The following is a 12,780-nucleotide window of genomic DNA, read 5'->3' as shown; positions in this document are numbered from 1 at the left end:
GATTGCAGTAAATTATATGTTGTATGAAGTGATGCTGTAATCATTGTTCGAGAGGCAGAATGCACTGTGTATTTTGTGTTGTACAAGAGCGCACACAGAAATGATGGGAAACTTTATACAACAGGTGTACTTAGCAGACATAGTAGATGTACTCCGAATACAATATGAAACCTAAGACCAAGCTTAGATGTTTGCAAGAAACTCCTAAGAGTCCTCTGCTGAAAACCCTTGCGCATTTATAATGCCCGGACTGCCTGGCGTGAAAAGAACCCCTGGTATCGCAAGAGTGGCTTGTGATACTTCTTTTATGTGACATTTGAGACAAACATGTGCTGTGGGTACTATGTGGATGATGGGACACACCTGTATTTTAAAATGAATAGAGCATCATTTGTGACTATTGAGTATCCCTGCATGCTGACTTTGTTCTGCCATCACAAAAACACCTGATATGTCATATTGTTGGTGACAGTGATGCACATGTGAACGAAAGACAAAATTCAGAGTACAATGATATTGCATGAATATGCCAGAAATTTTTATTCTGATATGTCAGATAAGCGCACTGCATCATGCTTATGAAATGAACTGTCTGGGTAGAAATGTATTAAGAATACAAATACTACAGGGGCACTACACTGCTTGTACACGAGGGTTAACAGACATCTTCCTGTTCATTTTGAAGGGCACTAGGCATGAATCTGTTCATTATCATTAAATATAAAATGAATAAAACCTCTGGAAGCAAAAACAAAATCTGCTCAACATGAGCTATGTACCAAAAAACTGTAAATAAGATGACGACAATATGTTGCTCCATCAAATCTCTTCCTTCTGAAGTTACACACACACACACACACACACAGAAAGAGTATAAAAATTTTATTTCAGGTCTCAGCTGGTCCATGTAGCTTGATTTTGGGCACAACAAGGAGCAATAGCGATTTCTGGCTCAAGCCAGGGTATAAATGAGTGCTGAACTGTCTACACATACTCAACATGCATGCATACTATAAAATCACACACATACATAGTTAAAAACAATGCACACATGATTTTGCTTGATGCTTGCAATGAAAAGTGAATCCTTGAACAAAAAAACATCAGACTTTTATATTTTGTTCCTTGGTCACATTTACTTCTGGTACGCATACATGTCTTAAAAAGCTGTATAATTATGTTAACAGCATTTGCAAATAACAGCAAAGATTGCAGTTGCACAACATTACCCAATTCACAACACTGCCGAGACTGAAATATTGCCAGATACATGAATGTCAGAAAGTGGATACCACAGCTCAAGATTTGGAGACCACTCCCCTCACCCGTGACTAGACAACTAATAACAATAAAAATTCATGACAGGGACAATACAAAGGACTGGAATGTTTTCTTTTGTGTTTCTTTTTTTTTTCTTTTTTAATTTTTTTTAAGGAAATAAGTTTAAGATAAATTCATAGTTTATAATTTTCTGTTTCCATTCCTGTTGCTCAAATGTACACTGTACATGATCCACTGATCACATAATGATGCGTGCATGTCTGTAAATGTATAATCCACTGGCTACAAAATGAAGCGGAGTGTGATGGGACGATTATTGGTCCATGAAGCCGATGTTGATGAGGTCCTGACGTAGCTGTTTCTCCTGGTCAGCAGTCAAGTTGACCAATGGGAGGCGCACAGAGCCCAGGTCGAAACCCAGACATCGCATGATCCCCTTCACCAGGGCTGGGCCCCCTCCTGCGCACACGACCATATCACTGTCTCACAATACACAGTTATCAACAATGTCTCACACCACAATTATCCAGTGTCTCACAGTACACAGTTGACAGTGTCTAATAAAACGGTTCACAAACATGTCGGTGTCTCACAGCACAGTTATCCTCAGAGCCATGTCAGTGTCTTACAGCACAGTTATCCAGTGTCTTACAGCACACAGTCATTCACAGTGTCGCACATTACACTTGTCCACAGTCTCTGTACACAGGTATCCAGGTATACCAGCCTCAGTCTTTTCCCAGTGTGTCTCACATCTTCTCCCCACAATCACCAATACTGTCAACTCATCCCTTCTCACTGGAACTTCCATCCACTTTCAAAACTGCCATCGTCCGGCCTCTTCTGAAGAAACCCAACCTTGACGCAAACATTTTGAAAAACTATCGACCAGTTTCTAATCTTCCATTCATGTCCAGACTCCTTGAAAAAGCTGTCCTCAAGCAGCTCAACAACCACCTTTGTTTCAACAATCTCATCCACCCATTTCAGTCTGCCTATTGCGCTGACCACAGCACCGAAACTACTCTCCTCCACATTCTGAACAATCTGCTGATAGCGTCCCGACTCAGGAAAAATTTCCCTTCTTACTCTTCCCGACTTGTCAGCCACCTTTGACACGATAGACCATTCAGTCCTTCTTTCCCGTCTTCATTTTACATTTGGTATCAACGGCACTGTTCTAAACTGGTTCAAATCTGATCTCACTGATCGATTCCAGTCTGTCATTGTTGATCATTTCCAATCTGAACCCGTTAAAATCGAACATGGAGTCCCACAGGGATCTGTTTTAGGCCCAGTGCTCTTCACACTGACACTGCTCCTCTCACTGAAATTATCAACTGCCATAATATCAGTCATCATTCTTATGCTGATGACACTCAACTCCAGAAGAGTGATACCCCTGAAAAATTGCTGTCGCTATTGCAAGAAACATCCAACTGCTTCCTGGACATTTAAAACTGGATGACTTGAAATAAGTTACAATGGAATGCGGACAAAACTGAAGCAATTATAGGAACTAGACAAAAACTGTCTTCCATCACAATTGACACAATCAAACTTGGCAGTACATCCATCCCTCTTTCCACGTCCGTCAGGAACCTCGGTGTTGTCCTTGTCCATGCAAAAATTTATCAGTCAGACATGTCAGTCCTGCTACTGTCAACTGCGGCGCATCAGTGCCGTCCGGAAATATCTGTCCACTGACGCAACATCTAGACTTGTCGTTTCTCTCATTCTCTCTCGCCTTGACTACTGTAACTCTCTGTTGTCTGGTTTGCCTGCTTCATCCATTCAGTCCCTTCAGCGCATACAAAACTCTGCTGCCCAACTCGTCCTCAGAAAGAAAAGATTTGAGCACATCACTCCTCTTTTGCAACATCTCCACTGGCTCCCTGTCTCACACCAAATAAAGTACAAGATCAGCACTCTATGTTATAGGTGCATTCACAAAACTGCCCCTTCCTATCTCTGCGGCTGCCTTCACCTCTACACTCCATCTCGCTCACTACGATCGGCTTCGGATCCACTCTGTTTGCGCATACCCAGATTCAAACACTCAACTGTTGGCCGCCGTTCTTTCTCTGTCTCTGGAACTTGCGATTGGAATGAACTTCCCCTTTTGCTTTGTCAAGTCTGCACACTCAGCTCTTTCAAGTCTGGCCTTAAAACCCACCTCGTCCCAAAATAGCCTCCCTTGCCTGCCCTTCCTTGTCTTTTGTTTCTACAGTTTTAGAGTTATGCATGTGTGTGAATGACTGGTGCGAAAGTGCTTTGATTTGTCTCTGCACAAGATTCAGCGCTATATAAATACCATTAGTATTATTATTATTTATCCACAGTGTCTCTCAGCACACAGTTATCTACCATGTTCAACAGCACACAGTTATCCACAGTGTCTTTCAGAACAGTTGTCTACAGTCTCCAACAGCACACAGTTATTCACAGTGTCTTACAGCACAGTTATCTACAGTGTCCAACAGCACACAATTATCCACAGTGTCTCTCAGCACAGTTATCTACAGTGTCCAACAGCACAGTTATCTACAGTATCCAACAGCACACAATTATCCACAGTGTCTCTCAGCACAGTTATCTACAGTGTCTCACAGCACTCAGTTATCTACAGTGTCCAACAGCATAGTTATCTACAGTGTCTCTCAGCACACAGTTATCTACTGTGTCCAACAGCACACAATTATTCACACAAACAAGTCGGTGTTTTACAGCACACGGTTATTCACACAAACAAGTCAGTGTTTAACAGCACACAGTTATTCACACAAACATGTCGGTCAGAGTGTCAAACGGCACACAGTTATCCACACAAACGCGCCAATATCTAACAGCACCAATTATCCACACGAACACGTCGGTGTCTAACAACATAGAGTTATCCACAGTGTCTTACAGTTCAGAGTTATTCACACAGTCTTTGATGAATGCACAAACACTGACACACTGGTGGGAGATGTTATTCCATATCGATCAGGATTTTTCCTTTTTTCGTTTTTTTCTTTTTTTTTTTCACTGCAACGATAGAAACTTTCATGTGTGTGGAGCCCCCAGTCCCGTACTTCCTCAGCGGATTTCTTCTTCATTGAGCCTTAGTGCTTATTTCATACATTGGCCCAAAAGTCTTACAGTCTGAACCATGGCTATAAGTGCTTATTTCATACATTGGCCCAAAAGTCTTACAGTCTGAACCATGGCTATAAGTACTTATTTCATACATTGGCCCAAAAGTCTTACAGTCTGAACCATGGCTATAAGTGTTTATTTCATACACTGGCCCCAAAGTCTTACAGTCTGAACCATGGCTATAAGTGCTTATTTCATACATTGGCCCAAAAGTCTTACAGTCTGAACCATGGCTATAAGTGCTTATTTCATACACTGGCCCAAAAGTCTTACAGTCTGAACCATGGCTGTAAGTGCTTGTTTCATACATTGGCCCCAAAGTCTTACAGTCTGAACCATGGCTATAAGTGCTTATTTCATACATTGGCCCCAAAGTCTTACAGTCTGAACCATGGCTATAAGTGCTTATTTCACACATTGGCCCAAAAGTCTAACAGTCTGAACCATGGCTATAAGTGCTTATTTCATACACTGGCCCCAAAGTCTTACAGTCTGAACCATGGCTATAAGTGCTTATTTCATACATTGGCCCAAAAGTCTTACAGTCGGAACCATGGCTATAAGTGCTTATTTCATACATTGGCCCAAAAGTCTTACAGTCTGAACCATGGCTATAAGTGCTTATTTCATACATTGGCCCAAAAGTCTTACAGTCTGAACCATGGCTATAAGTGCTTATTTCATACACTGGCCCAAAAGTCTTACAGTCTGAACCATGGCTATAAGTGCTTATTTCATACATTGGCCCAAAAGTCTGAACCATGGCTATAAGTGCTTATTTCATACATTGGCCCCAAAGTCTTACACCCTGAACCATGGCTATAAGTGTTTATTTCATACACTGGCCCAAAAGTCTTGCAGTCTGAACCATGGCTATAAGTGCTTATTTCATACACTGGCCCAAAAGTCTTACAGTCTGAAGCATGGTTATGTGCTTATTTCATACATTGGCCCAAAAGTCTTACAGTCTGAACCATGACTATAAGTGCTTATTTCATACACTGGCCCAAAAGTCTTACAGTCTGAACCATGGCTATAAGTGCTTATTTCATACACTGGCCCAAAAGTCTTACAGTCTGAACCATGGCTATAAGTGCTTACTTCATACACTGGCCCAAAAGTCTTACAGTCTGAACCATGGCTATAAGCTTATTTTAGATTTTACTGATTTATCTGTTACGGCTTGAGGCGTGCCACTTGTCCTCCTCATTCTAGGCTGACGCCTATCAACATTCAGGTGGGCATTGCACTCTTGCTACCATGTTTTGTTCCAGCAATGCACCTCGTCAACCAAAAGACTTTGAATACAAATGATAAAACTGAGAATGAGAAACAGCAGGCCATTTGTTTTCACCAGCACACCATATTGTGAAAGTCCTGTTCTATGCATGTTGGCTTTCCTTTATGTTGAATTGAGTATAGTTAACATCATGATACTGACCATAAGAACTGCGCTCCAGCACCAGTTTTCTTGCCAAGAGCTGAAAAAACATATAAGAAGAACAGATGGAATCAAATAACAGTCAAATATTAATCTCATTTTTCAAATACCACTCTCATTCTTTATGATAGTTACATATACAAAAAGTTACTTTATGACGTTCAGCTAATGGATTTTTTGGTCAAAGATTCAAGGTAACGGAATCAACAAGTTCACAACGTCACACAAAAAGCCTCCATCAGTTAATAAAATGTAAAGAAGGGCATGTATGTATGCATGCGTGAACACCCACACACACCCACACATTACAACAGAAAACGCATAAAAGACTTTTTCAATTTTCCTAGAAACCTTAAGTCCTGGAATACAAGAAAGAAGGTACTACATTTTCAGGAATACATCACATAGAATTCTTGTAACCAAGTTTCAAACACAAATGAGAAAATAACTTGGGTGTTCTAAACCTTTTTTTTCTCTCTCCTATAAACACTGACATGGTCTTTTCAGCATTGCAATTGTCAAGACCATAAACAGCCTGGACTGACTTTCCTTCTTCTTCTTCTGCGTTCGTGGGCTGCAACTCCCACGTTCACTCGTATGCACACGAGTGGGCTTTTACGTGTATGACCGTTTTTACCCCGCCATATAGGCAGCCATACTCCGCTTTCGGGGGTGTGCATGCTGAGAATGTTCTTGTTTCCATAACCCACCGAACGCTGACATTGATTACAGGATCTTTAACGTGCGTATTTGATCTTCTGCTTGCATATACACACGAAAGGGGTTCAGGCACTAGCAGGTCTGCACATATGTTGACCTGGGAGATCGTAAAAATCTCCACCCTTTACCCACCAGGCGCCGTCACCGTGATTCGAACTCGGGACCCTCAGATTGAAAGTCCAACGCTTTAACCACTCGGCTATTGCACCCGTCGACTGACTTTCAGATCATGATATCACAACACTGACTTCACGTACATGTTCCTTCCTGGCAGTATCCATGTCGTTGGCATCAAATGCTGCCTTCAGTCGGCTGAACAATCCACCCAGGAAGCTGTTACAAACGGGTACATCCACCCCCATTGACAAGGCTGACAGCAGTTGCTGAGAAAAAAAAAGAAAACACACACCGCCTCATGTTGATCATTGTGTCATGGTTGAAATTCCTTAATGTGTAAAACCTCTCTGAGAATGAACACTGAGAACAAATTGAGTAAAAAACAAAACAAAGAAAAGTCTGCACAGATGCTTAAATACCAATAATCATGACAGACTACACAAAGACAGAAAGAAGATGAATACCTACCAGGACAGACTACATAAAGATCCAAAGAAGATGAGTAACTCGTCTGTACCAATCATGACAGACTACATAAAGACACAAAGAAGATGAGTACCTCATCTGTACCATATCAGGACAGACTACATAAAGATCCAAAGAAGATGAGTACCTCATCTGTACCATATCAGGACAGACTACATAAAGATCCAAAGAAGATGAGTACCTCATCTGTACCATATCAGAAAAGGCTACATAAAGATCCAAAGAAGATGAGTACCTCATCTGTACCAATCAGGACTTGGAATCGCCCCCCGGCAGCCACAGTGCAGTCTGTCACTGCTGGCAGTTCACGGGAGGAAATCTTCGCTCCACGGAGTGTTGGGATCTCGCTTGCTGCCAGTTCCAAGAACTTGGAAGTGTTCACTGTGCAACACAAGAAATGTAGGGAAAGCATTTGCGTATATGACGTTTTATATTTAATTTTATTTCATAATTATCTCTGAGTCAATTAGTTGCTGCCATATTATTTAGAGAATGATGCGAAAAGGATATAAAACTGATTTTGGGGCTCATTTGGAAAACAGCTTCAACAGACAAATCATCTGTTTCTCTCTTCCACGCACAAACACACACACACACACACACACACACACACACACACACACACACACACACACACTGAGTCTGCTTATACTTGGTTGCTTTACTTTCAACGAATAATACATCAATAGGCAAACTGAACTGACAACACTGAAACAGAAAGAACTGAACAGCTACAGGATGGGGCAGGGAGGTAGGTTGGTACTTTCTTGGCAACGAGAAAGGTTTTATTTATTTATGTACGCTTATAGTTGACTTCATCAAGTTTTTGCGCCTCATACATATTATTAGTAGTGGTAGCAGTTATCTTTTTTATGTATTTATCTATTATTTATTCCCCCCCCCCTTTTTTTTTTCTTCTCAAGGCCTGACTAATCGCGTTGGGTTACGCTGCTGGTCAGGCATCTGCTTGGCAGATGTGGTGTAGCGTATATGGATTTGTCCGAACGCTGTGACGCCTCCTTGAGCTACTGAAACTGAAACTGGACCCGTGCAGGGAAACGTTATTTTTTGTGGAAGATGGATAGTGATCATAGCTTAACAAGGTTAAATCACGGCACAGTTTTCAATGACTGGGGCAGGCCATTGGAGTGATCTGCTGACATGGGTATTTAGACACATGTCTGTCTGTCGACTGTCATGCGGAACCTATCTCTCTCATTGCTCTATTCCGAACTAATCATGGCAAACTCTAATAAGGAACATCTTTTCTGTGATGTCACTTATGATTTAAACAGGCATTTCTCCGCGCCACAGTGTTTTGTGACATCAATGAAAATTGTGTATATGCACATATTGCAGATTTCCTTCTGACTAGATTGCACAGGTTGCAATGCAAGAACACAATAATCCAATCCATTATTAGTCCACTGTGCAGATTCTGCAGCACGAAGCGGACAGAGCATGTTATAAAAAGATGTATAGGTCTGAATACATGGCGCTGAACCCCCCCCTTCCCCCTCGCCTTTTGGAATGCCAGAAGAACAACCAGGACATCATTCCTCCAGCCAGCCAGGACCCTCTACCCCCAGCCTCGGAACGCCACCCGAATAGACACCCGATCCTTTGAACAACGATACCCTCTTCAAAACCAAACCCCAAGCACTGAACTACTTGACTGACCTTGAGGGACGAAGCCAGAAGGTCGTTAACTCACTCAGTACGGCCAGTCCTCTCTTCTCCTCTACACAGACCCCTCGGATGTCCAGTGGGTGTCTGAATGACCCAACCTTTAGCTTCCGTCGTCAGAATTGTGGTATTCTTTGTCAACATTCACGTCTTCAGTATAAGAGCCTTCCGCTTGCAATATTTTGATGATGGTAATTGGGGTGAAACGCTGTTAACGTCGTCTCTTTCGCCGTTCGTATGGAGAGAGTTAAACTCAACAACTGACTGAATGCATGGTGTTTTGACAGTCAATCACCCCACTGAACTGACAGGCCAAACTGATTTTATGACTTCGGTTATTCATATACCTTTAGTTCAAAAAGTTTGTTATGGATCACTAATAATTTTTTTTTCATGAAAATAAAGCTACACATATGTGACACTTGTTGTAAGTAAAGAAAGGTTAAGCGATTAGTGGGCGTGGATCACCATTGAACTAATGCATGGAAGTTTGACAAATGGAATTCAGAGGCTCAGCATTTTGTTTGTCACCCTTTGTTTCTCTCTCACTTGGCTACAATTTATCCATGCAACATCACTACGCGCAGTCAACGCCGATTATTATGTGTTATCTAATCTTGAAAATGTGGGTGGTGGGTGGGGAGGGGGGTCGTAAAAGTTTTTCCTGAGTGCCGAAAGTCCATGTGAAAACCCACGTCAATGAATGTTCAAAACCACTGACCATAAAATAAGATGTGTTTTCTTTCGTGGTGACATGATAAGGCTACCAAGGGTTTATCACAGCAATTGTAGAGTTTGTAGTCAGCAGGAGGAGTTGATAATTACAAGTTTACCCAGCAGTGCACATGGAGTCCAACTCGAGTGATTCCAGTTAAAAACATAAAAAAAACGTTCAACACACACACTGTCTCTGTTATCATGTCACCACGAATTAACAGACGAAGGTCTAACACTGAAGACAACACACACTCACTGATTCCTGTGAACTCTCTCTTTCAGTGTCCACTTTCTGTGTACTCTCTCTATGTCTCTCCCACCCCCTCTCTCTGCTTCTTGTGTATCCTCTCCCCCCTCCCCCTCTCTCTGCTTCTTGTGTATCCTCTCCCCCCTCCCCTTCTCTCTGCTTCTTGTGTATCCTCTCCCCCCTCCCCCTCTCTCTGCTTCTTGTGTATCCTCTCCCCCTCCCCCTGCTCCTTGTGTATCCTCTCCCCCCTCCCCCTCTCTCTGCTTCTTGTGTATCCTCTCCCCCCTCCCCCTCCCTCTTGTGTATCCTCTCCCCCCTCCCCCTCTCTCTGCTTCTTGTGTATCCTCTCCCCCCTCCCCCTCCCTCTTGTGTATCCTCTCCCCCCTCCCCCTCCCTCTTGTGTATCCTTTCCCCCCCGCTCCCCCTCCCCCTCCCTCTTGTGTATCCTCTCCCCCCCGCTCCCCCTCCCCCTGCTTCTTGTGTATCCTCTCCCCCCTCCCCCGTTCTCTGTGTATCCTCTCCCCCCCTCCCCCTCTCTCTGCTTCTTGTGTATCCTCTCACCCCTCCACCCCCCACCCCCCACACACACTGAGCCCCTCCCCTGCAAACCTTACTTACGATAAACGCCCGTCATGAAGTTGATGTCGTAGTAGTAGAAAGGCGTGTTGGGGGCGGCCGCGGCCACCTGTTTCATGTACTTCACCAGCACCTCTGCAACAAACACCACATGTCAGTCTCCTACCTGTATTTTTCCGGCCGTCTGTCTGTATGTTTGTCTTCGCAGTTAGCTGCCTGTATGTCTATTCTTCCTGTCTGTATGCTTGTCTTCAACAGCATCACTGCAACTCCCACGTTCACTCGCATATACGCGAGTGGGCTTTCACGTGTATGACTGTTTTTACCTCGCCATGTAGGCAGCCATACTCCGCTTTTGGGGGTAACAACATCTACCAAACGTTACTTCTTGCATGCCACCTCAGTACCTTTATTCTTCTTAAACTGTCCAGCTTTTTGTCTCTGTATCAATGTAGGCTAGGCTATGGTATTCAGTGTATACACGGAAGAGAGACAAAGTCGGTGACATCGGCAGACAGGTACACAGATCGCTCGCGCGTGTGTTTTTTATAGTGTGCGTGCGTGTGTTTGCGTGTGAGAAAACATTCTGTATGTGTGTGCGGTGGAGAGGAGGAAGGTTGGAGAATAAAGAGTGCGCGCACTTCAAGACTGTACGACGCATGCAGCATCCAGGAAGAAGTACTGGCCAATACCGACACGCAGTGTAAACCAAGCTGTACGGCACCGTGGAGGAGCTGCGACGGACGGCAGCCTTCATCGAGGACACCGGGCTGCTCGTCTAACGGGAGGCGAACGAGGAAGAAGAAGACAAAAGAGACTGCTTAAGAGATCTCTTAAGAGATTGCTTGCTGACATGAAGGCACACTGACACATGATCTAACATCATTATAACTCAGTTGATGACGTTTATTGTCTTGTAAACAACTGTATCTGGTCGCTGAGGAAGGGCCCGTAGCCAGAATATTTAATGATTGTTACAGGCGTCTTGCTTTCTCTTTTGTGTGACTGTCTACCTTTTACATTTTTTGTTCGATTTACCTAGTCTGTCTCAGTGACACGTTCGTTTTGTTTCAGTTTACACACACACACACACACACACACACACATTGTTTGTGTGTGTGTGTGTGTGTGTGTGTGTGTGTGTGTGTGTGTGTGTGTGTGTGTGTGTGTGTGTGTGAGTGAGTGCGCGCGCGCTCGTGTGTGTGTATGTCTACACTCCCTCCCCCCATATATACACACTGCAGCTGGAATTGCTTTCATTATATTCAATACTACATTCGTTATACTTTCGAGCCAAAGTTATCTTATGTGAATTTTTTTTATAGTACTTTTTCTTTTTAACCAATATTTGATATAAACGAGTTATTTTCATTGAAAGAGTTAGAGGACTAGGGCTTTTTTGTTTTGTTTTTCGTTTTGTTTTTGCTAGCACCTGAAGGGGAACAACACAACGTACCCGTTATCGTCACTGACTAGAGAGGACTTGCTCAGTGTTTATCAGCTAATAGTCGACTGATTTACTGCATATCCTTGTACTAGTAGGTATACTTTGTGGGACGCCGCGCTGTTCGCTGCTATCAACCTGCCTTTCATATGTATGATAGCCTGTAGCTGTTATCACTTGACCTGCGAAAGGATGATGGTTTTGTTTTAACTGATAAAGCTGATGAGTTGTTTAAGTGAAGTCATTCTTTATTGATTTTACTTATATATTACTAAGCCTACTAAGTCTAAGCCTATATATTTTGTTGGGGGTCGGTGCATATCATTGCCACACAGATACGCCTCTTTTGTCCCCCTACACTCACCCTCGGCCAAACATACACCCTACCCCATCTTTCCCTCATCTTTCTCTCTCTCTGGTAAGACATAAACTCATGATAACTAGTGAAATCATAAACTATCAAACACGACCAAAGCAAGGGTACTTGGTGGCCTACGTATGATATAATAATTACAGGTAACCTACGGGAGAGACAGAGAACACTGAACACTGAAATGTTTTTAATGAAAGGGCCATTGGCCCATGTCAATAGGGGTGGTTACAAGTAAATGCAGAGGTACAACACAAACATAACACTATGAACAACGTACTTTCAAAGCTTTGTCTAGGAATACAGCCAAGCGCATGACCAATGATTTGTTTTCACTTGCAAAAAGCAGTGTCATATTAAACAAAGACGGAGTATTGTAATACTGAGAGGGTGTACTGTTGTCTCAGGTCAGCATATTGAGGGCATTGTAACACAAAGTGAACTTCTGTTTCTTTTTGAAAATCACAGAAAGGACAAGACAGCTCAACATCTGTTACATTACGTTTAAAACGTAATTTATGTGTATTGAGTTGTGACACACCAAGTCGTAAACG

The 12,780-nt window shown here is 42.9% G+C and overlaps 1 protein-coding gene across 1 annotated transcript in view; it reads right to left on the bottom strand.

Moving 5' to 3' along the window:
• Positions 1–181: 181 nt before the first annotated feature.
• Positions 182–12,780, bottom strand: part of LOC143279778 (N-acetylneuraminate lyase-like) — a 17,699-nt gene continuing 5,100 nt past the window's right edge. The window contains exons 7-11 of the mRNA XM_076583932.1: positions 10,455–10,547; positions 7,422–7,567; positions 6,841–6,966; positions 5,864–5,903; positions 182–1,740 (exon numbers count right to left, since the gene is read on the bottom strand). Of these exons, the coding sequence (XP_076440047.1) occupies positions 1,595–1,740; positions 5,864–5,903; positions 6,841–6,966; positions 7,422–7,567; positions 10,455–10,547 (551 nt within the window). The 3' untranslated portion in view covers positions 182–1,594. The remainder of the gene's footprint in view (positions 1,741–5,863; positions 5,904–6,840; positions 6,967–7,421; positions 7,568–10,454; positions 10,548–12,780) is intronic.

Source organism: Babylonia areolata, chromosome 1 (genome assembly GCF_041734735.1).
Source record: "Babylonia areolata isolate BAREFJ2019XMU chromosome 1, ASM4173473v1, whole genome shotgun sequence".
NCBI lineage: Eukaryota > Metazoa > Mollusca > Gastropoda > Neogastropoda > Buccinidae > Babylonia > Babylonia areolata.
This window is presented reverse-complemented; position numbering and strand designations above follow the sequence as displayed.